This window comes from Drosophila busckii, chromosome 2R (assembly GCF_011750605.1).
Source record: "Drosophila busckii strain San Diego stock center, stock number 13000-0081.31 chromosome 2R, ASM1175060v1, whole genome shotgun sequence".
Classification (NCBI taxonomy): Eukaryota; Metazoa; Arthropoda; class Insecta; order Diptera; family Drosophilidae; genus Drosophila; species Drosophila busckii.
Window position 1 is genome coordinate 20,960,017 of NC_046605.1, and position 21,997 is coordinate 20,982,013.

The following is a 21,997-nucleotide window of genomic DNA, read 5'->3' on the forward strand; positions in this document are numbered from 1 at the left end:
CAAATAGTATTGTAAGTTGTAAAATTGTCAAAAAAAAAAAAACGATTTTAAAGGACCTAAACCAATTTGTAACATCTTAACAACGTGCATTTGTGTAAATATAAAGCTATGAACAACTAAAAAAAATTAATGTAGTGGCATTGGCTACGAAGCTTGTATCCATACACGTATGTTTGTATGTGTGTGCACATACATACGTATATGAGCTTGAGAACCGACATGTGAAAAATTAAGTATTTATGCTTAATTACAGTTTTTAAATGGTCAACATTGAGTGCCTAGCTCTGGAATATTTGCTAAGGCGTCATTTAACGTAATATCTGCACTGCAAAAAAGCACATACAACAATAGGTGTATGCATTTGTATGAGTGTGTTTGTAACTAAAACGACTTTATTTTTAGTAATCGCGTTAAGAACTAAAACCTATTTTTATAAATATATAAATGTAAAAGGATATAATAATCAAATTAAATTAAGCATGTATTTGAAATCTAATTTGGAAGTGCACTGTTCCTATGAAATGTGACGGAATTTTGCAAACGTGTATGTATTTATATGTTTGTGTGTATTAGTATGACAACTTTAGTGTAACTTGCGGATACAAACAAAATGCCGTGTATCTAAACCACACTATAAGTCAGCCGGCTTAAAATACAAAGAACTATAGAATTGTTTCTTTCATAATATTTAAATTATTTAGTTAAGGCTCCAAAAATGAGGGAATCTGCTCATGATATCAGTATGGATACGTGGAAGCAATGGATATTAGAAGCAATATCCAAAATACGGTCGCAAAAGCAACGACCCAGTGTGCAAAGAATTTGTCAGGCGATTGGGACACATCACAAATTTCATGAAGATATTGTAGCTGAGAAATTGGAAAAGGCCGTCGATTCTGGAGCTGTTATCAAGGTATACAACAAAGGCCTTCATTCCTATAAAGCGCCAATGGCAAAGCGTCGAATTAAAGTTGATAAGAGTACCAACCTGTACAAGGTGGTAGCAAAGGCAGTCAATGATTTGGGCGAGTGCGAAGGCTCAACAATTAAAAGTATTGAAAATTATATACAAAAATTTAACTGCATTGATTTATCGCCTGATGTGGACTTTAAATCGGTGATTAAACTGTCCATGAAGAAAGCAGTCGATGCTGGCTTTTTAATACAAGACGGAAAGTTCTATAAAAAAGGCAAATCCCTAACAACGCCACGAAAATCTGTGCCAGACGCGGATATTCTTGTCAAAGGGGAAGAAACTTGCGCTCATTGCTCGGGAAATGCGCAAAAGAATCTGAATGGCATACCCGAACCGCTAAGCTCTTGCAAACAGTGCGGTATCTCATTGCATACAACTTGCGCCAACATAGCCGGCAGATGCAAAAGTCAATCTTATGTGCTGCTCTACATGCTTGTTACCAAAGGAACTCTGTGGAATTGTCAGAAATGCGCCGACTGCGTTGTCTGCAAAATTCGCAATCGCGGGCCATGTCTACTGCAGTGCTATATATGCAAAAATCATTTCCATTTGACCTGCCTTGATACAATACCAGACAAGAAGCCGAAGCATCCTTATAGGTTAGTTAACTCTTATTAAATTTCAAGTTTCAGCATGAGCATTATTTTTAATCTGTCTTACAGATGCAAATCATGTTTGAAGCAAAATGTTGATTATCCGAAATCATTCCGTAGGGAGGCCGCTAACATAAAATTAGAAGTTTCTAATGAAAGGTGAGTCACTTAAATGAGTAAAATTGAAAGATTGAACTTAATTGTTATTGACTGTTTTGCAGAGTGTTACAATATGATAAGACAGGCGTCTCTCAAAGAGCCTATAATAATAATTGCAAGCGTCCAATGATCAAGCAAGAAGGGTACCTTGAAAATCCCTCGACTTCGCAGCAATCCACAAACAATATTGGCAATAAGCAAAAGCGCAAGAATTGTGCTTTAAGTAACAATTTCGACACACAAATGAAACAAAAGAAAAGCGCTCTATTACAGCGTGAACAGATTGTTAAACAAAGCAGTCGCAAACGCACTTATTCGGATCTATCATCCACGACGTCTTCGAGTGACAGTGACGACGACGATGATGACGATGATGATAGAAATCCGGGCTGTGATGATCAAGATGAAAGCACAAGCTCCGACTCGTGCACTTCATCAAGCTCAGATTCAGATTCATCGGACAGTTCGAGCGATAGTTCCGAATGTGACGATGATAATGATGAAGAAGAAGACTACGATTCTGATAGAAGCACTTTAAAGGAAAATATATTTGAAAATGATAAAACGTTAAATGATAAGGATAGTGTTGAAGCAGCCTCTGAAAACTGGGGCTTTGCTGCAGTGGCTAAAAATCCAGTTGACAACAAATACAAAAATAACTTCAAATGCATAAGTTATAAAAATAAATTGCCCGAACCCAATTTGAATGCCAATAATTCAACATCAAAGCCAAAAGAATTTTCAAGCAATAAAGCTGATAGTACACAAAATCAAATGAATCCTGTAAAAAAGAAAATGGTAATACTCAAGTCCATGCCACTTGAAACAAGCAACACTCAAAGTCGTCAAGATGATGATATACCATATTTAACAAAGGAAACAGTCTTCAAGTGTCGCATGTTGGCTGATGCGAAAGACTTTGAGGAGCCAACAAAGCCACAAGCAATAGCAGATACTAACGACCCTCACAGAGCGGATGAGGCAAGCAACGAAGTTGCATTAGATGAAACTATGAACCTAATTAGCCGCACCAGCCCGTTCGGTATGCCGAAAAGACTTGATATGTTTCGATTGAATATTTGTTATACGGAAAATATTCTTTTTATTTTAGAAAACCAACATTTACCGCCTGGCGTCAATCAAACTGATGTTGAGCTGTACAAGGAAGTGCTACAAAAAGCGGTCTTAAAAGTGTCAAACAATCTTAATGAAATATGCAACGAAAAGAACAACATGTTGGGTGGACAAAGTCCCAAGTCTATAGAAATGGGTAAATGGAATATTGAGACATGGTACTCAAGCCCATTTCCACAGGAGTATGCAAGGTATGTGCTTTTGTTGATTTACAATAAAACAATATTGAAAAGAAAATGTTTTTCTTACTTTTGCAGGCTATCAAAACTGTTTTTGTGCGAGTTTTGTCTGAAATATACCAAAAGTCGTTCGGTCTTAGATAGACATCAAAATAAATGCATATGGAAGCAGCCACCGGGCACTGAAATCTTCCGTCAGGGTGATATTTCGGTATACGAAGTGGATGGCAACGTGAATAAGATCTATTGTCAAAACTTGTGCCTACTGGCTAAGTTTTTTTTAGACCACAAAACTCTCTATTATGACGTGGAACCATTTCTTTTTTACATTTTGACAAAGAACGATCAAGTTGGCTGTCATCTAGTGGGATACTTCTCCAAGGAAAAGCACTGCTCGCAAAAGTATAACGTCTCTTGCATACTGACGTTGCCACAGTACCAGAGACAAGGCTTTGGACGTTTCTTGATTGACTTTAGCTACTTGTTAAGTCGTGAAGAAGGTCAACTGGGTACGCCTGAAAAGCCACTCTCAGATCTTGGACGTTTGTCCTACTTTTCATATTGGAAATCTGTTGTGCTTGAGTATTTGTACAAGTTCCGAGATCAGCAAAAAATAACATTTAAAGATATAGCTATAAAAACAGGCTTAGCCATATCTGACATTGCCTTGGCATTTGAGTTGCTAAACTTCATAAAATTGCGAAAAAATGAAGGTGACATTAGATACCAAATTACAGTAAAAATTGATTGGAATAAGGTGGCAGCGCATCATAACACTGTAACTTCGCGAAAATCCCGCATTGTTATTGAACCCGACTGCCTACGATGGAGTCCATTAACATCAGTTTCGAAATTACCCAATAATAATATAAAGCCAATATCAAATCGTGAATACTTAAGCTATAGCTTAATGGACAAAGTCGAAGTGAAAGATTTGCATAAGAGCAAACAAATGGTCGAAGATATGGAAATAGAGGAGCCTCTACCTACTTTAACTACGACCCATCCAAAAGGGCATTATAAAATGGCACGAAAGTCAAGTTTGGAGAAATTCGAGGAAGCTGTAACAAGAAAATCAATAAATAATACAGATTGTGCTACACCCGCGTCCACCGATTCTAAAAGATGTAAACGTCCCTTTGAGGATAAAATTGATAATTCAGATTCGTCTGACAGCAAATGTTCAAAGAAGTGTGCTGAAGTAACAGAGAACAACTTGTTAACCAAGCGCGCATTGCGCTTGGCCAAGCGCAAGGACTCTGTGCCACATACAAACAAGCGAAAGCATTTCGAGCGTGAACATCCTACTGATGAAGTGGAAACGCCAAGTACAACAAATCAAAAAGATCCTTATGATTATGAAAATGAAAGTCCGGACAAGATAACGCCACTGCGTGGAAATCCAACACAAGATCTAGAGTCGAGCAATAAGAACATCGAATGTATTGACAAACCAATTAATATTGTGCCCAAGCTTAGAGGCAAAAAGTCGAATGGCAAGCGCGATGAGGAAGTTAAGCCCATTGCCAATGAAACCGCGATAGCTGAGATGGAAGCAGTTAAAGTTACAAGCGGACCAAAAAATATGGAGCTTGAAGCCCAAGCAAAGAACAAGGAGCCAACTGCGACTGCAGAGCTAACCACTGAACATGTTTTGGACGCTGTAGCCAAGAAAACTAAGAAAGCTTTGTTTGCAGATACATTGGTGTATGAGAAGCGCGCTCCCGAAGAGAAGCTAATTGAGCAAAAAGTTGAGGCCCCACCACCAGTACCAGTAGCTAAAGTTGAAGAGCCAGCAGAGAGCGTTGCAAATAGCGAACATAACGTTGAGACAGGCGCCGTTGTACATGTTGTCAAAGAAAATTCACAGCCCGTTGCAAAAACGGAAACAGTAACGCCGCCTGTGCTTCCAATACCTGAAGTTGTTGGCACGCCAGTGACTGAGCAAGCAATCGTTAGCAATGACAATGTGACCAAGAATATTCAACCGAAAGAGGAAGATAAAACAAAGCAAGTAGCTGTAGCTGTAGCTGTAGCAGAGACTCAAAGTCTACATCAAAATATTGTAACTACAACTGTGACGTCAACTGAAAAGCCTGTAGCTGACACCTCCACGCTCGCGGCCACGCCTACGACCGCAACTGACGGTGAGCCTGCGAGAAATCTGCAAATGGATAAGCCTCATATGAAAACTTTCGAAACCAGCAAGTTGGAGCCAATAGAAACAGCTGAAGCCGTAGTCAAGCCCGAACAGATGCTGGCGCAGCCTGCAAACAACTGTTCGATGGATCAGCAGGACGTTAAAACAGCGGCTGTGATTGGGCAATCTTTGCAGCCTACAAAGCCTGAGACAGCAGAAATCCCTATTGAAGCAGACCCTAAACAAAAAGTAAATAAAAAAATATGTGTAGAAACTGCAGCTACAACAACAACAGGTATAGCAGCAGCAGTAGCAGCAAAAGCAGAAATTCCTCATAATACAGTTAAAGCTAAAGTTGAGGTGCCATACAAAGCGAATGTGCAAGCGGAAAAGGAAGTTCCGAAGGCGCCACAATTGTTACAAGTTAAGGAAGAAGACAAAACAAATATTCGCGTGGCTACAGCGCCACTGCCCAAGCTGCAATTAAAGAACAATGAACATGCACAATTGCAAAGCCTGAGCTCAACGCAGTTTCCAATAAATCAAATGCCAAACTATCACCACACATCGCAATATTGGCAATGGGACTATTACAGCTATAATCTATGCAACCTGGATCCGTCTGCGCCGAAGGGTCAGAAACAATTTCATAAAGATCTGGCGACTACTATGGCCTACACACACAATTTATCACAGAATCTATATCAATCCGCAATGCAGACAATGCATGTGCATCATCAGATGCATCACACCAAGGACAAGCAGAAGGTGGAGCGTAAGAACAGCTCGAAAAAGGACGACATGACCAAGGGAGTTCCTAATGTCAATAACTTGCGCGATGAGGCGCACGCACTCAATTGCAATGACTACAATTTAAATAGTCATGGTAGCGCCATCGCTTATAATCAAAAGTGTGCCCAACAAAAACAATACAAACTAAATGAGCAACAGCAGCAGCAACAAATGAAAAGCATTAGCAACGCTCAATCATCAGTGCACAGACACAATCACAATTCAAATAATCAGCCCGATGCAGTTCTATTGCCCACACCCATAGGCCGCGAGGGAGCAACTGTAGCTCCGAAGCCTCAAAAGTCGGAGCATAATGTTAACACCACGCTAGTGACGCCACGAGGTGAGGAGAAACTAAAAGCTCATACTCAACCCTTGCTTCAAGCCCAATCATCTCATGCAAACTTGCAAGTTGGTGGCGCTCAAGCTGATGTAAACACAAACAACAACATGGCTTACAACAATGCTGAAACAGCAACAAATGCACCCATACAGCAGCACTACGATTGTGGCATCAACAATGTACAATTGAACATGGACTCTGCGGCAGCCATAGGCAGTGGCATTAATCATGGCACCGATAACATCTCCACTACAAATGTCAATATGCATCGACAATTCTCTGATTGTTCAATGCAAAATCAATCCACAGCCACCCCGATGCATATGTCTATACAAAATTCTCATATTCAACAGCAAAACAATTTGAATATGAATCTAACGCCCGAAGGTTCACCCAATATGAATATAATTGGCAATCCCCAACAGCAGCAGCAACAACAACAACAGCAGCAGCAGCAACAGCATCAGCATCAAAATCGAAAGATAAATGTCCAACAGGTAATTTACGAACTATTTATTTATCAACAAGATGTCTAAAGTCGGAAATAACCGACTTTTATGTACACTTGACGCACAAATCTAATAATTTGACGACAAACAAAGTTAATTGAAAATCTTTATCAGGCTGAAAGAGTTTCATTTAGCATTAGACCAAAAACAAACTTGATTCGTTTCTGATATTGATATTTATTCAAAATTCTCATTTGATTTCATTCATTGAAGTCTTCGATATTGTTTCTGAAATCAAGCAACCGACTTTGTCTTTGCTTATCTTACGTGTACCTAATATTAAATATATTTCTTTTTTTGCTATCAGCCTGACATTGTGTCAAGTTCTCCAACCACATCGCATAGATCATCTACACCGAAGCAAATACGCAATGCAAATTCATCGAATAGCTCCAAGCTACAAACGGCTTCATCATCGACGCAAAATACTCAGCAGCAGCAGCACCACCAGCTGCAGCATCCACAACAGAGTTCTACACCAAACATATCGAAGGCACAACAGGATTCCCTGAATAACTTACAGTTTACACAATTAGGGGGACAGCATGGACATCAGCAGAATATGCAGCCTTTGGACTATGTGTCTATACCGCAGATAACACAAAATTTTCCAACGAATCCCTCGAACTACGACATCGTTAGCATGCCGCCAGGGATTCAGCCTCGAATGTCGCTTAACAGCTCCGTGCATTCGTTACCAAACTCACATCAACGCATTGATCAACCCTCATCGGCCTGTGCTGTGAATAATTTTTATTTACAAAATGGCATGCCCTCGAACGAAGCTGTAGCAAATTCACCACGCCTAGCTGTATCCACCACACTGGGACCGCCCTCATCAGCAGCATCCAATAATGATCAACGGCAGTCAAGTCATGATGCCATCTCTGCTTCAAATAGCACGGGCACAACTTCAGCACTGGTTGGCAATTTATGTGCGCTGTCAAAACTACAGCAGTTGACCAATTGCTTGGAGACACAGCCATGCAATACATCCCCTGGAGGGCAATCAAACCTAACACCATCACCGCATCACTCGATACCACCCAACTCGATGACGCCGCCACCACATTTGCTCATGCAGAACAGAAACATTTCAACACCGCCTAATATGTTGCAATCGCATACTCCTCTACAATACCATAAATATTACGCTAGCAACATGAATATAGCGCCAATTACATCAGCACAGAACAGCAGTCGTAACACTCGCAACACTCCATCGGCTCCTGTTCAACATGGCCCAGCGCCAATAAGCAGCAGCTCAAATAATCGCACAGCTAATGTACACATTAGCCCTAATTTGATGTCACACTATGGGGCCATCAACAGCTATAGAATGTCACCCCAGCAGAGCCCTCCCACGCCAGCATATAGCTCTGGTAGTGAGTATCCCAATTCGCAGATTCCCATGCAAATGGGCGTTATGAATATGCAGTCCCAGTATCAAGATGCATGCGTATTGCAAAGAGCTACGCAACCAAATCCTATGTATCCAACGTATTCACCCTATTTGGGTCTCAATTCACAGATTCGCAGATAAATCTTTACTTAATATATATACTTTTTTTATAAAGTAACATTGTGTTGTAAAAATCAAATTTTTTAAATAAAATATAAAATGTAAAAAGTATTTAAGCTTTTCAATTCAGTTTGATGATACCAGTTGTGTTTTTCTTTTATTTGGGGTTCATTGCACATTGATTGAATTTGTTTTGAGTTGTTCCACGGATCAGGAATCGCTGTATTCTATGCCATTAATATAGTCTAATTTCTAATTTAATTCGGGCCATTTGATGATTTGGTTGAACAGTTTCCACCCAAAATATACATTGATTTGTTAGCGTCTCGCTCACTACCATATATTTTGCCAGCTTTCTTTGCCATAGATCCTAAAAGATCTTGGGATAATTTATGCGCTGATCTTAATGATAGCGCCCATTCCTTTAAACCAATCTCATCCTGTAAATTAATTTTGCTATTATGTAAAAGTATTCCATAAATTTAAGTATTGCTTTCGCTTACTGAATTTGTTAGAATAATTCTACCATCTCTGCTGCCATCACTTAGACGTATTTGAATGCATTGCTCATTTTTATACTGTATAAAATCAGATGAAACATCCTCGACTTGGTCCAAAAATATTAATTCTGGTTTATTATTTCCGCTCTCTGAATATAGCTCCAAGCTGCAAATATAAAATCTATGTTTGTACTGCTTTTTATTATATTATTATTTAAATTCTTACCGATTTGGATACAGTTTAGCGTATTTTGTTTGCCAGATGGATGCAAATGATCCACCCAATTTTTTAATATACCCGTGTAGTATGCAGTCCGATTCCTTTTCATCTGCATCAAAATGTTGCTTCTGTTTCGCTTTCTTCTTTTGCTCGACTTTATCCGTTTCAATATTAATTGTTTCAAATACTGTTTCAGCTACTTCCTGTTGCCATCTACAAATGTTCAACAAAAAGTTTGTCATTAAACTAAGCATATCTGTACATATTATAAAAACGAACCTTTCGGAAATGGTTAATGAAAAATGCTTGTATAAATCTTGATCGGTGTCATTCAATTTAATACCCTTAGTATCTTCTTCATCGAACGACCCAATATCAAAGGCGTCGGCAGCATTCACCTCACCTCGCGGTGGCACTAAAGGTGGAGTGTATTTTTGTATATAAACTTGATGCCAGTCAATTCCAGAGAAGAAGTTATGCATTTTCACTTCATCAGCTCTTAAACGAAAACAACAATAAAAAGAGAAATAAAGTGTGTATGGCGATATATATAGTAATAGTAATATATATTTGTATTATTGTCCATTACCCATTTCCCATGCAGCCAAGACGCTTTGGTACGTCTCTTTGCAGAAGCATTTCCAATAAATTTCTCAGCTCCGACGAAAATGAATCCGGGAGCTCAACGTTCTGCGGGGACTTAAAATAACTTAAAATCTATAGATATATAGTATATGTGGACTTTGGCATACCATCGTTAATGTCATTCTGTCAATTTCATGTTTATCTTTGGTTTTGTGCTGCCGAAAAGGAGAATGTCCTTTGAGGAGCTTGTAAAGCATGCAACCAAAGCTAAACCAATCAGCACATGAATCATAAGATGTTCCTTTTGATAACACTTCTGGTGCCATATAGCCGTGTGTTCCAACTGAAGCATGGGGCTTTTTCCTAGAATAGTCACATGCTAAGCCCAAATCCGAAATGCGAATGTGTCCGTTTTCATCGAGCAGTATATTAGCGGGTTTTAAGTCGCGATACACAATGCAACGCTTATGCATATGCTCCAGACCTAGTATAACCTAAAAATAAAAATTAAATATTAATTGAGTTGATTGCGCGGATATATTAGCATTTACCTCTGCAGCATAGAACTTCATTTCATCTTCGCTAAAAACTCCATGTTGAGAGAGATGATAGTGTAAATCACCTCCGTTCATTAAATCTAATATAAAGCACAGCTTATCAGGCGTGTGAAATGCATATGTCATGCACACAATAAATGGGCAGTCGATCTATTGGAGTGGATTTCTGATAAGTCATGTTTAAACGTTTATTTTTTTTAATTTAAACTTACTCCAGTACTAACTGCTTGCAACATGTTACGTTCATTTAACGCTAACATTTCGCCCTGTTTCATTTTAATGCGCTTCTTATCCAAGCATTTCATCGCATACATTTTGCCTGTGTCCGCTTTTCGACATCCATAAACCTCTCCAAAGCCCCCACGTCCAATTATTCTATGTACGCTAAAGTCATTCATTGACAACTGAAGGCCAACATGATACGTTAAAATAAGAATAATAATATTCATACAATATTATATTCTTACTTGAATATTGAGCTCCAAATTCTTCCATTGACAGAATCTTGTAAACTTATCACTGGAAATAGGCATAATATAAATCGCAATCTAAAGTTGTTGGCTAACTAACTAACCTTTCTAAAAATTTCTTGAATGGTCGGCCTTTAAGTTGACTAAAAATTTCCTCCATGTATGGCTAAATACAAATACAAGTTTTACTTGATATCTAAAGAGAAATATGCACTTACTTCAAATAAATCCACAGGAACTTCATTTTTTAATAAATACTTTTGAACGTTAGCAACTGCATCTTTAGAGTATTCCTACAAATAAAAACAAGAAACCATTAAAATGTGACGCACCCAACTATTTAATACACTTTGACTAGTGCACTCTAGCTAAATAGCAAATGCTGCCAGCAAACACCCACACACACACTGCAGCGTTCGTTTGCCGCACCGAGCAAGCGCAATCCTCTGTCTTTATGGAAAATTGATATGTTAATATTTCCGAAGCTATTTATCCGATCCTTCCGGAATTCTGGAATCGCATCGGTCGAATTTCTAGTATATATTTTAGACGCAAGTGGTTTTTTTTTATCTTCGATTTTCAGACCAGTCTTTTTTTTTTAAGGTAACATACGTACAAAGCGTTAGTGCCTTAGCTTTCTGTGTTATTGTTACTCATACAGACAGTATATTTACTCAGCTAGTCTTGCTCATCAATATTAATATATGCATACTTTATGAAGTCAATCAGGGCTCTTTCTGCCTAGTACATACATTTGCACAATTTCATGATACCTACATTAATTCAGAATGCAATGTTTATTTAACTAAAGATACTTACATAAGTGTGAGACAACATTTCTTCCATGATAAAGTTGTCATATACTTCTCTAGCTAACTTCCTTCTTTCGTCGTAGCACTCGGTTTTTTCAAAATTTTTTATCTTAAAAATAAAACATACATTAGGGGTCAAGTATAATGACATGAGGATTCATACCTGTTCATAAAACTTAAGTTGTTGTATAGGTTCCTCGGAGTCGTTCTCACAAAAGTCTTTGAATAACAAGTATCCTACATGAAAGTATTTTCTTAAGTACAAATTTACACAATTATTTCGGTAATTAGAATATTACCTAAAATCTGATTAAATATATTGTGGAAATTAAGTTCATTTTCCTTTTCCAGATATTTGTACATTACGCTTCGGACACTGTGAATAGAAAATATAGATTAGGTTTTCAAATACATAGCGGGGAAAATTTCCCCATGTGGTAATATAAAAGCCTTCAAACTAATTTTAATAATAATCGAGCATGCTAAGACAATTGAATACGTCGATACTGGGGTATGTAAAAATATTTAATCCAATTGGATAGCATACACATTTGTACACACATACATACATATACATATGTATACATTTCTATCAACACATTTGCAATACATGCACAATGTACGTGTTTAGCAACTAAAACACACAAATTATTTAAATAGTTTGCAAACGATAATTTAATTATGGCGCCAAAGGATATACATATGTATCTTTGGTTTACAATCTTATACAACATATGTATGTATATCATTAAAGAGAGTACATTAAATTAAAAACAGTTGTTGATTAACCAGCTTTGTAATTTTTTCCAATCGAAATACCTTTGGTGACGACCTGTATTATGTATGTATACATAATTCTAATAATAACTACTAATATTACTTAATGCCTCATTACTTATTTTCACTTTACGCTAAACAGAGGCAAGCTTTTTTATTCATGCATGCTGTATTTTGTTTGTATCCCATAATGCAATCATACAATATTGTATGTACATATGTATATACATCAATACATGTACATACCTACATGTATGTATGTATGTATAAAAAAAATATGTTGAAATGATATAAAATGGACGAATACACAAATAAAAACGTTTCTAAACATTCCTATGCTCTATAAACCACAGTTCGAACACAATACACACATACTCATCCAATCGTGATTGTATTAACATTCAGCAAATATCAATGTATATATATATATGTACATACATATGCATATTTACATTAATTTTAATAACTACGCTTAAGGAAGTTGGCTACCTGGGATCTGGTAATATTAGCTTTTTGCTGGCTCTTGCGGCAGGTGTGCATTTCGACTTTTCCATCGCCATCAAATAGCTGACATCAGCCAGCACAGCTTCCAAGTCTGCCATTGCTTTTAATTGTATCTAAATTCCAATTTGTTTTATGTTTATGTTATGGATAGATATAATAGATATGGCACAAAGTAGAGATTTTCAATTCGTTTTTGTACAAAGTTAATTTTGTAACTTTATGATTTATGTTACTTTTTGGCGTAGTTATTAGAATAATTTAATCACTTTTAGCGCAACTTATGCATAGTTAAGTTTGATTGTATTTTATGATACATATTGTTTTGAGACTTTTTACTGATTTCGTTTACTCATGCGTTAGAGATGCAATGCAATCGAATTGATATCGATATGATATGAATTTTATATGATTGTTCGCACCAACATACAAATAAAGCATATTTCTTTTGGCCTCAATTGAAACAACTCGAATTTAAGTGTTTTTATTATTCGATATTCGTGAGTGTGTAAAGGTGTGTTCAGACGCTTTGTTTGCCAATCAAACTATTTGCATCGTGCTCATACCAAAATACCAAAGTCTTTTGAGGTCATTAATACATGGTCACCCACAAAAAGCACTACAAAATACCAATTATGAACCCTTTTACGCACGCAAATAATGGCATCAGCGGAATCAAAAACCACTCAATATAGAACATGTTCTCTTTCCATCTTATTCTACATTTTGAGTAACGTTCAAAGCTTTGTGTGTTCACATGAAAGTGACGCAAATAATGTGGCTTTCGAGAGATAGTCTAAAAGGACAATCTTAGACCAGCTATGTCTATACAGGACAATAGGATAATTTATATTTCTTTTCGATAATGCTTAAAATTGTTTATTTTATTTTTAAATGAGGATTATTTTTATAGCGAGCAAATATTTCGCTTTTGAATGCATCAAATTTCTTTCTATTTGCATTGTTTTGCTGTTCTCTCCATGCGGGTCTTGCCTGCTTTCTCTGAAGTCCCCAATGACAGGTAAATACTGGAGAAAGTACATAAAATTTGAATCCAGCCACATACATTTCATAAACCTGAAATGGATTAAGGTTATGACTGTTTGATTGTTTGAAATCGAGTTTTCTAACTTGAGAGTTTCTTGTAAACCCATATCCGTTGAATCTTTCATCGTGTGCAGGCGCATTATCAACGGTTAAGTAGAATGGCTCATAGAGGAACTCAAAATTTGTTACAGTATGGCTTATGGTCACAGAGGTTTCATTTTCAATTTTTGATAGCCATCTAAAAAAAATCATATCTGGTAATTAAAGAAGAATTAAAAACGTCATAGTACTTACTTTGAAAAATTTGTTGCATATTGGTTGTAAATGAAAACTTTTTCATGAAATGGTCTCGCTAAACCCTTTTTTATTAATATTGCAAGAGCTGATTTTGTTCGTGGAAATGTTGCACGAACATCTATTTCGAAGGTTGGAATTACATATGCACAACTCCCATCACAAATAACATTTTTAAAGAAATTATTTAGTTGTACTACACTATTAATGCTTGGGACTATATCAATATCTGTTAAAAACACATACTTAGTCTGACAACCCTTACGGCCAACATTACGCAAATGATTTTGAGGATATGTATTTTTCTGTCGCCATTCTAACGTATTAATAGATCTAAGTTTTAACAATATTTTTAATGTCCTTTCAGGGTGTTGGCAATAAAACTTTGTTTTAACATTGAAAGATTCAGTCAAGACCTTTGGTAATTTTTCATAATCCCTTGGAACTAATATGTGAAATGTGGTATTTGCTCTAATATTCGGAAAACAGAGACGCATATACGTTACAAAGTACCGTAAAATCGTATACTCCTCATGACCAGCGGAAAATATAGCAACTGATATCGGCCCGCGCCAATTGTCTGCAACTTGTGGAAGCCAGAATAATCGCTCTATAGAACTTTGGGTTGCTAGGCACACTAAACTACTTTTTGACGAATCTGCGTATTGTTCCCCTACAAGAGCAAAGTCCTTTATCTTATAAATATGCTGGTTATCCCAACGACCATAACTTAGATTAATGTTTTCAAAAGTTAATACTGTATTTGTGTTTGTGTGTGTAAAACTTTCTAATTGCGTTGTTGGCAGTTGAAAACCTACTAACTGGTGGCGTGGAGTTTGTTTTTGCGTAGCAGGTAATATATCCTTTACTGATTGTATGGTACCTCCGTTGGAGTCTATTCCGCTCGGTGGATATACTCTAACAAGCCAGAAAATATTTACTACCAACAAAATTAAAATAATTTTAATTGTTGTGCAATTGGGTATACGAAGCTGAAATGAAATAATGTGAGTGAATAAAGGTCAAATCAACATAAAAATTTAGATTTTTAATTGGCCAATAATAACTGCATTTACATATGCATACATAAAAATGGATGTATATATATATATAAGGGTAATGTTTATTGTTCATTTGTACACAAAATATACTTATGAATGAAAAATAAACATTAGTTTGAATTTGCTCATCCATTCTCTTCAATTTCCAAAATGTTTGTTTAGCTTTTGTAATAATAGTAAGTAATAGTTTGTTTACCATCATAATACAATTTTTGTGGATAACTAAAGAACTTAAAACACCATATGAAAGTGATGAAACACCATATAAATCTAAAGGACGACTTATCGATTCATAAGAAGTGGATAGTATCGATAGCAGTCCTTGCCATGCTCGACGAAATTAAGGGTAGGCTAAGCATAAGCATACAATGTGCCCCAACGTTGGCTAGGCAATGCACAGCCCTAAAAAACAGTAAATATGCGTCTAATGACACACGACTAGTCTGTGATTTCTCATTCTGTATAAAATACAGTTCAACTACAGTATAAATCTGAAATGATTCTAATCTAGTCTCTCATTAAAGGTACTCCATAGTTAAGGGAATGAGCATGCAATATTTTAAAGACTTGAACCTCAGCTTGCATGGTATGCTCTTATATCGTATAATAATAATAAAAAAAAGCACCGATTATGAAATCTAGAAATCATTTCGGCTTTACTTTTCAAAAGCGACGCTCTTTTCAGCGTCGCTTAAAAGAGAGGGAAATATAACATATTCTATTTGCATGGTTTTTCCATCGATCCATCGCTCGATCACGTATGCTTACGTGTACATATTAGCTAATTCAATTCACTGTCCTATAATTGTTTAGTATGATACATCTCTGAGCAGGAAAATTTTTGATGTGAACGCGATGCGAATAGTGTGACTTCCAAAAATAAGGGTCGCTTTTAAAGGCGCCTCAACGAAATATCTCATAACATAAGGAACGGTTCTGCTCGTATCGAGTGGACAGTAACGAGAATGACACTGATTTCCAGACCAACTTTATGCATCCGCTGGACTGAAAAAACGCGGAGATATGTCGTTTTAATTGCAAAATAAGTCCGCATGGAGATATGACGTTTCACAAACGACATATCTCCACCAAAAATAAATAAAGAAATAGTTCGAGAAAATAAGATGGAAGTCCTTATTAAAAAGATCATTCATTTTAGAGAACGTTTAAACTTAATTTATTATCTGTATATAAAAACATTACGAATGAAATCATTGACAGTTTGCTGACAAGTTGGGCATTCGAGTTCACTGTCACTATCCATCTTCATTGGCTAAGCGAAGAAGAGAAACAATTTTTGGAAATCTCGCCAATTCTACCTTTTTTTATTAAAAATTTCTATTAACGCATCCAAATCAATTTCTTGTTTGTGATTTTTTCCCTGTTAGTCTATTTATTTATTTACATATGTATATATCTTCGCGTGAGGCCGCGTTAGTTAAAACAACATAGCTCCGCATGGATACATCAGAAATTTTATCTTTTTCAGATAATATTGAATTGTAAAGCTGCTTCTTTTTAAATTACGGTATCGGCTGCACAATGACAATTATCTAAAAATATAACGTGCAAGATCGGGGGTATTTTTAAATCATTGCCATCAGAAATATGGTAGAACAACAAATATATAATAATATAAAATACAAACATAATATGTACATACATTTTTTTATATCGCGATATTTTTTTTTTAACAAATATCAACAGCCCATCTTCCTTTTCGTTCGTTATTGCACTCACAAAGTGAACCGACGATTTATGGAATCAATCGATTATACGATTACTCGCAGCCCATTTTTCGATACAGTTAAATTAAATCGTAAATAGACACAAAATAATCGACTTATGTTAATTGTGTGATTAATCGTGCCATCACTAGATACAACTCTATTTCGCAACTCTTTTGCATATTTACTTTATACTTAGGTTGCGCGAATGATTTAATTATTTTGTAAATTTCCATGCATTTAAATTAAAATAAAATGATATGCGGCATTGTAAATATTTGTTGGATTCCGTTTGCGGGATTTATTTCATTCCTAATTTTGTTGTCTGCAATTAACAAGTCGATCGGCGTTCGCAAGGCATATGTAAACCTTCTTTTAAGGATATTTGAGGTGAATATAGTCAATATTTTCATTGTGCGAAGTACGTGTTTAAGCTTTGGATAGTGTCTTTTAGTGAGTGCAAGTCTATTTTTACAAATTCCTGGTGTTGTTTTATGTTCGTCAAGTACAAAGTTCATAAATATAGCTAGCTAGAATTATAAGTAGTTATGTATGCATGTTTTTGCAACAGTTGGCTAACTAACTAACTAAGGCTTATGTTACTGATAAGAAAAACAATAATTTCAAAGTGTTGACAACGCAACTATCAAATTATTATTATTTTCATTGAATTTTAACTGTTCTACTAAATTCTAGTATGGCCGAGTGAGCATAGAAACTGCAGCTAAAGGAAATCAACAGCTGAATGAAGAGAAATTCAGTGAGCATACGCCGGGTGTGGAACAGACAAATGATGGTCAAAACAGTAAAGAAGTTTCAAATGCAACCCTAATAACTCGAGATGCCGTACTTCTTCCACAGGCGCAAGAATCCGGAAACGATAAACCAAGTACACAAAAAAAAGTAATTATATTTCACTAACAGCAGTTTACCCATATTAATAACAAACTTCATTATCAAAACATAAATCAATATCAACTTTAAGTTTCAATTAATAAGTAAGTACTTATGTGTATTTTTTAAAGGAAGAAATCAATTTTGATTTTGAAAACTGCTTGGAGTATGTAAAATCTGGCATAGAGGCCATAATAGAAGACGATGTTACTTCGAGGTTTGAAGCTGAAGAACTAAAAAGCTGGAACATGCTCACTCGGACTAATCGCCATTATGAGTTTATATCCTGGAAAATAACTCTCATTTGGATGGTTGGATTTACAATGCGATACTTTGTTCTGATGCCACTACGAGTCTTGGTTTGCTTTGTTGGTGTAAGTATTATTAGTAATTGGGGTCTTTTTTAAAACCATTTTACATAACTGACTCTGGCTATTGAGTCACAAAACGGAACCATTTTTTATCTTTCAACTTTATGGCTGACTATTATATGACAAGTAATATAAAAATTCATTCGCATGTCAAAGTCGTGCTGAGGTCATAACATAAATTCTGAAGTTACCCATTTTTGTTACACAACTCTGAATAGATTAAATAATTGTACACTAAATAGTTCATAAGCAAATAATTGCGGATATTTCGACATTGTTTTTCAAAATACATTTCTATCTTAAGTTCTTTTGAATGCTTTTGAGGCATGAAATGGTTACTGTTTAGAATATAGGTTCTCTCATAATTTTCCATTTGGTAATTAAATGTAAGCCCAACCGAAACTCTATTTTTCTATATACATTTGTTCATTTCAATTATCATTATTTTAAGATGCATATTAGGTTTTCATTGCTTTGGTGCAATTGTCCCAAGTTCACATTAATATCTCTCTAATTATAATCTTACTTTGGTTTCTAGGTTTTATTTGCAGTTGTTACAAATTCGTTTGTGGCATTGTTACCTTTTCGATTTTTGCGACTTCCTTTGGCGGACTTGTCTTTTAAGATAACATTCCGTCTGATCGCAAGTTCGTTATCAACTCTTATAAAGTTTCACAATAAAGAATATAAACCTAGTTCTTCGGGGTTCTGTGTAGCAAATCATACCTCCCCACTGGACGTGGCAATAATGTCAACAGACTGTACCTTTTCTTTGGTGAGAATGAACTTTTGTTCTACAACAATGCTAGATGTACATCGATATAAAATTAAGTAATTTACTAATAATCCAAATTTTAAAAAATTACAAACAAAAAAATCAAAAGGCTATGGATCAAATCTAAACTTATAGATCCGATATATATTAATTTTATATGGTGTACATTTGTGTTTGTCCAAATATGGCTTATGTTATTGTCTTTGCGGTGGGTTTGCTTTAATATGGTTTTGTGTACTCTGGATAATGTTTTTAATTCAATATAATATAATATGTTGAATACAGGTAAGAACATATAATTCAAAAGTCCATACCTTTTGATTAAAACAACAATTAACAAATGATAATCCTAGATTATCGTAATCTCATTTTATTCAGTCTTACAACCTTTCATAAACAAAAAAGAATACCGTAGATTCGTCTAAAAAAAATGTCCTTACTGAATTTTTAACTGTGCTTAAACTGAAGACATAAGTAAATCTTATGACATAATTTAAAAAGCCCGTAACATAAATTAAAACTTTTCGTTCTACTGCAGATGTGTACTTTTCATGTTAGTGGAGAGATGTAGCTTCCTACACACCTTGAACGTTTTTACTCTAACAGTAGCTCGTTTATCATCTATAAAGCAATCTCACTATTTTAGATCCTTGTTTTTAATAAAATAGTACAACATAATTTCAATTACTTGAGTATTGCCAGATTTACTTATATGAGCGGGCATCGGTGGGGAAAAATTCATGGTTCAAAACAAACTCGATCTGCGCCAGTAGTATCTATGTAAAAAAATGTTGTGCCTGTAGCTCTTATGGTCCCTAAAATCTTGTTGCCTATGCAAACAATGTCCAATCGAATCCGTTTGTCTTGCTGTTCAAGAATGTGCATGTGTGTGTGATATGTGGAGTCAAAGATGCTTTATTCCTCATGTTACATGCATTTCCACAATTTCAAGATACTCATTTCCACTTTTATACAAATTGTCACACTGTATAAATAAACCGAAAAAAGCATTCGACTTTAAAATTGAATTGCTCTGGTAACCGATAAGATTAATTATATTCTTTTACGTACATACATATGTATGTTTTGGAATTCGCAGTGTTTGGGTCAACGGTCAGTCTAGTTTCTGATATTCACAGTTCCGGTATTTTTTTTTATCTTTGTTATTTTCTGACAATGTATAGGGTAGTACAAAACCTAAATTTATTTTGGCATGGCCGTTAGTTATGTTAGGTCCACATACATTTCATTCAGCTGCAGATATTTAAAAGCCTTTTTAAAGCAATCTCACAATTTTAGATCATTGCTTTGAAAGCAATTATAGCTATGCCTAAAAGGAGATGAAAATTGGAAACTGAAACTAGGAGGCTGACAATATAAATGATAAATGCATTAAATGCACATTTAATATTTAATTTTAAATATTTAACTTATTTTAAATAAATTTCTTATCATTCCATTTGAAAAGTCCTACATATTAATTCATTTCAATTCCATCCACATCCGCCTATTTGTTTCATGCAATCTCAGGTAGTATGGTTAACAGTATGTACAGCTGCTGTGGGACTACTCAAGGATGGAGATAGTAAACGGGCAATTGTGAATAAAGTTCTTGGACAGTGCTTTGGTGTCCTGTCTAGCGCCATTTCGGCTGTCGTAACTTACCACAATGAGGACAATCGCCCGTCATCAGGTGGTATTTGTGTGGCAAATCATACAAGCCCTATTGATGTACTTGTACTGATGTGTGATTCAACATATTCTCTGGTAAGACTATTTGTAATGGACACGCAATTAAAAGTAAAGCATGCTAATGTAGTTACAGCTCATATACATTAGTACCCTTATGTTTGTGTATTTATTTAATTGTTTCCCAGAAAACTTTAGCTAACAGACAGATTACGTTTTATACATCTATCTATATATGTACCATACATCGGATGCCTACAAATTTCGTCCTTTGATTACTTATATGTCAAATTAGTTTTAGCACAATGTTATTTTTGAATATTCTACGTTAGAAAGATCATACAAAAAATTGGATTTTCTTTTATCAAAATTAATAATTTAATCAGAATCTGAATTTTATTCATATAATTTGTATTTAATGTTGGGATTTGTGTATATTCTTAAGCTTTTATTGTCGATAAATCTCTTATTTATTTCATACTAATATTTATTTGTGTTATTTAGATTGGTCAACGACATGGAGGCTTTCTTGGCATCCTGCAAAGAGCGTTAGCAAGAGCATCTCCTCATATTTGGTTTGAAAGAGGGGAAGCCAAAGACCGTCATCTTGTTGCTGAGAGATTAAGACAACATGTTTCAGATCCAAATAATCCACCTATTCTAATATTTCCCGAAGGAACTTGTATTAATAACACGTCTGTTATGCAATTTAAAAAGGGAAGTTTTGAGGTCGGCGGTGTTATATATCCTGTAGCCATCAAGTATGTATTCATTTCTAATGGTAATTTCATTTGTAGACTGTTTAAAATCTTTGGCTTTCTTATGCTAACTAACAATATATCGAATATTTGACCTTACAAAAAATCGTAAGCAACTTGCATATATGTACTATTAGCAACTTTTCTCGTATCTCAGATATGATCCCAGATTTGGAGATGCATTTTGGAACAGCGCCAAGTATTCCATGATGCAATATCTTTACATGATGATGACATCGTGGGCTATTGTATGTGATGTCTGGTATCTTCCACCGATGTATCGGCAAGATGGAGAATCTGCTATAGATTTCGCCAATCGTGTCAAAGGCGTTATTGCGAAACAAGGAGGCTTAGTAGATTTGGTATGGGATGGACAGCTTAAGCGAATGAAGCCTAAAAAGGAATGGAGAGAAATACAGCAAATAGAATTTGCGAATCGATTAAAATCTGATTAACGTTGACTTTTTATATAAAAATTGTAACTATCGAAAATAAAAATGGAAAACATTTTGACTTATATGCTAATCGTTTAAACATTAAAATTTTTAGCAGACATTTGCACTGACTTTTCAAAATGAATAGTTTTTGAACCAAATTACGGCGAGGCGTACA

The 21,997-nt window shown here is 35.6% G+C and overlaps 4 protein-coding genes across 9 annotated transcripts; 2 read left to right on the top strand and 2 right to left on the bottom strand.

Annotated features, from left to right (window-relative positions):
- The first annotated feature begins 501 nt into the window (after positions 1 to 501).
- LOC108596545 (histone acetyltransferase KAT6A) lies at positions 502 to 8,400 on the top strand. Its single transcript, XM_017982438.1, has 7 exons — positions 502 to 544; positions 702 to 1,575; positions 1,639 to 1,728; positions 1,791 to 2,770; positions 2,840 to 3,053; positions 3,120 to 6,813; positions 7,133 to 8,400. The coding sequence occupies exons 1-7, from the start codon at positions 517 to 519 to the stop codon at positions 8,366 to 8,368; spliced, it is 7,116 nt and encodes a 2,371-aa protein (XP_017837927.1). The 5' UTR covers positions 502 to 516; the 3' UTR covers positions 8,369 to 8,400.
- A 76-nt stretch (positions 8,401 to 8,476) lies between these two features.
- LOC108596547 (G protein-coupled receptor kinase 1) lies at positions 8,477 to 13,104 on the bottom strand. 2 transcript variants are annotated; one of them, XM_017982439.1, is made up of 15 exons: positions 12,758 to 13,104; positions 11,791 to 11,867; positions 11,655 to 11,728; positions 11,499 to 11,600; positions 10,898 to 10,972; positions 10,784 to 10,845; positions 10,677 to 10,728; positions 10,422 to 10,613; positions 10,204 to 10,359; positions 9,820 to 10,146; positions 9,657 to 9,766; positions 9,347 to 9,565; positions 9,074 to 9,280; positions 8,851 to 9,013; positions 8,477 to 8,787 (listed from the first exon to the last, which is right to left on the bottom strand). In XM_017982439.1, exons 1-15 carry the CDS (start codon positions 12,868 to 12,870, stop codon positions 8,605 to 8,607), a joined length of 2,112 nt encoding a protein of 703 aa, XP_017837928.1. In that variant the 5' UTR covers positions 12,871 to 13,104; the 3' UTR covers positions 8,477 to 8,604. The 2 variants fall into 2 exon arrangements, with proteins under 2 accessions (XP_017837928.1, XP_017837929.1); XM_017982440.2 differs by having other exon boundaries at positions 8,605 to 8,787; positions 9,657 to 9,757; positions 12,758 to 12,870.
- A 543-nt stretch (positions 13,105 to 13,647) lies between these two features.
- Positions 13,648 to 15,436, bottom strand: LOC108596548 (beta-1,4-glucuronyltransferase 1). The gene is made up of 4 exons (XM_017982441.1): positions 15,368 to 15,436; positions 14,111 to 15,102; positions 13,901 to 14,054; positions 13,648 to 13,846 (listed from the first exon to the last, which is right to left on the bottom strand). The coding sequence occupies exons 1-4, from the start codon at positions 15,371 to 15,373 to the stop codon at positions 13,649 to 13,651; spliced, it is 1,350 nt and encodes a 449-aa protein (XP_017837930.1). The 5' UTR covers positions 15,374 to 15,436; the 3' UTR covers position 13,648.
- A 1,654-nt stretch (positions 15,437 to 17,090) lies between these two features.
- Positions 17,091 to 21,898, top strand: LOC108597583 (glycerol-3-phosphate acyltransferase 3). 5 transcript variants are annotated; one of them, XM_017984199.2, is made up of 7 exons: positions 17,091 to 17,288; positions 17,595 to 17,801; positions 17,924 to 18,166; positions 18,702 to 18,938; positions 20,469 to 20,705; positions 21,132 to 21,388; positions 21,543 to 21,898. In XM_017984199.2, the coding sequence occupies exons 1-7, from the start codon at positions 17,154 to 17,156 to the stop codon at positions 21,838 to 21,840; spliced, it is 1,614 nt and encodes a 537-aa protein (XP_017839688.1). In that variant the 5' UTR covers positions 17,091 to 17,153; the 3' UTR covers positions 21,841 to 21,898. The 5 variants fall into 5 exon arrangements, with proteins under 5 accessions (XP_017839688.1, XP_017839690.1, XP_017839689.1 ...); XM_017984201.2 differs by lacking the exon at positions 20,469 to 20,705 and having other exon boundaries at positions 17,095 to 17,288; positions 21,543 to 21,897; XM_017984200.2 differs by lacking the exon at positions 18,702 to 18,938 and having other exon boundaries at positions 17,096 to 17,288; positions 21,543 to 21,897.
- The last annotated feature ends 99 nt before the right edge of the window (positions 21,899 to 21,997 follow it).

What these genes read in the sequence shown, in the direction of transcription:
- LOC108596545 (XM_017982438.1), top strand. Translation starts at nt 517, where the DNA reads ATGAAATGTGACGGAATTTTGCAAACGT. An exon ending in AAGCCGAAGCATCCTTATAG is followed by an intron (nt 1,576 to 1,638) that starts GTTAGTTAACTC and finishes TCTGTCTTACAG; the next exon opens with ATGCAAATCATGTTTGAAGC. An exon ending in TTAGAAGTTTCTAATGAAAG is followed by an intron (nt 1,729 to 1,790) that starts GTGAGTCACTTA and finishes ACTGTTTTGCAG; the next exon opens with AGTGTTACAATATGATAAGA.
- LOC108596547 (XM_017982439.1), bottom strand. Translation starts at nt 12,870, where the DNA reads ATGGCAGACTTGGAAGCTGTGCTGGCTGATGTCAGCTATTTGATGGCG. An exon ending in TTCAAGAAATTTTTAGAAAG is followed by an intron (nt 10,729 to 10,783) that starts GTTAGTTAGTTA and finishes GCCTATTTCCAG; the next exon opens with TGATAAGTTTACAAGATTCT. An exon ending in GAATTATTCTAACAAATTCA is followed by an intron (nt 8,788 to 8,850) that starts GTAAGCGAAAGC and finishes ATTAATTTACAG; the next exon opens with GATGAGATTGGTTTAAAGGA.
- LOC108596548 (XM_017982441.1), bottom strand. An exon ending in TATGCAACAAATTTTTCAAA is followed by an intron (nt 14,055 to 14,110) that starts GTAAGTACTATG and finishes GATTTTTTTTAG; the next exon opens with ATGGCTATCAAAAATTGAAA. An exon ending in GGTTTACAAGAAACTCTCAA is followed by an intron (nt 13,847 to 13,900) that starts GTTAGAAAACTC and finishes AATCCATTTCAG; the next exon opens with GTTTATGAAATGTATGTGGC.
- LOC108597583 (XM_017984199.2), top strand. Translation starts at nt 17,154, where the DNA reads ATGATATGCGGCATTGTAAATATTTGTTGGATTCCGTTTGCGGGATTT. An exon ending in TCTTGGTTTGCTTTGTTGGT is followed by an intron (nt 18,167 to 18,701) that starts GTAAGTATTATT and finishes TTTGGTTTCTAG; the next exon opens with GTTTTATTTGCAGTTGTTAC. An exon ending in CAGACTGTACCTTTTCTTTG is followed by an intron (nt 18,939 to 20,468) that starts GTGAGAATGAAC and finishes ATGCAATCTCAG; the next exon opens with GTAGTATGGTTAACAGTATG.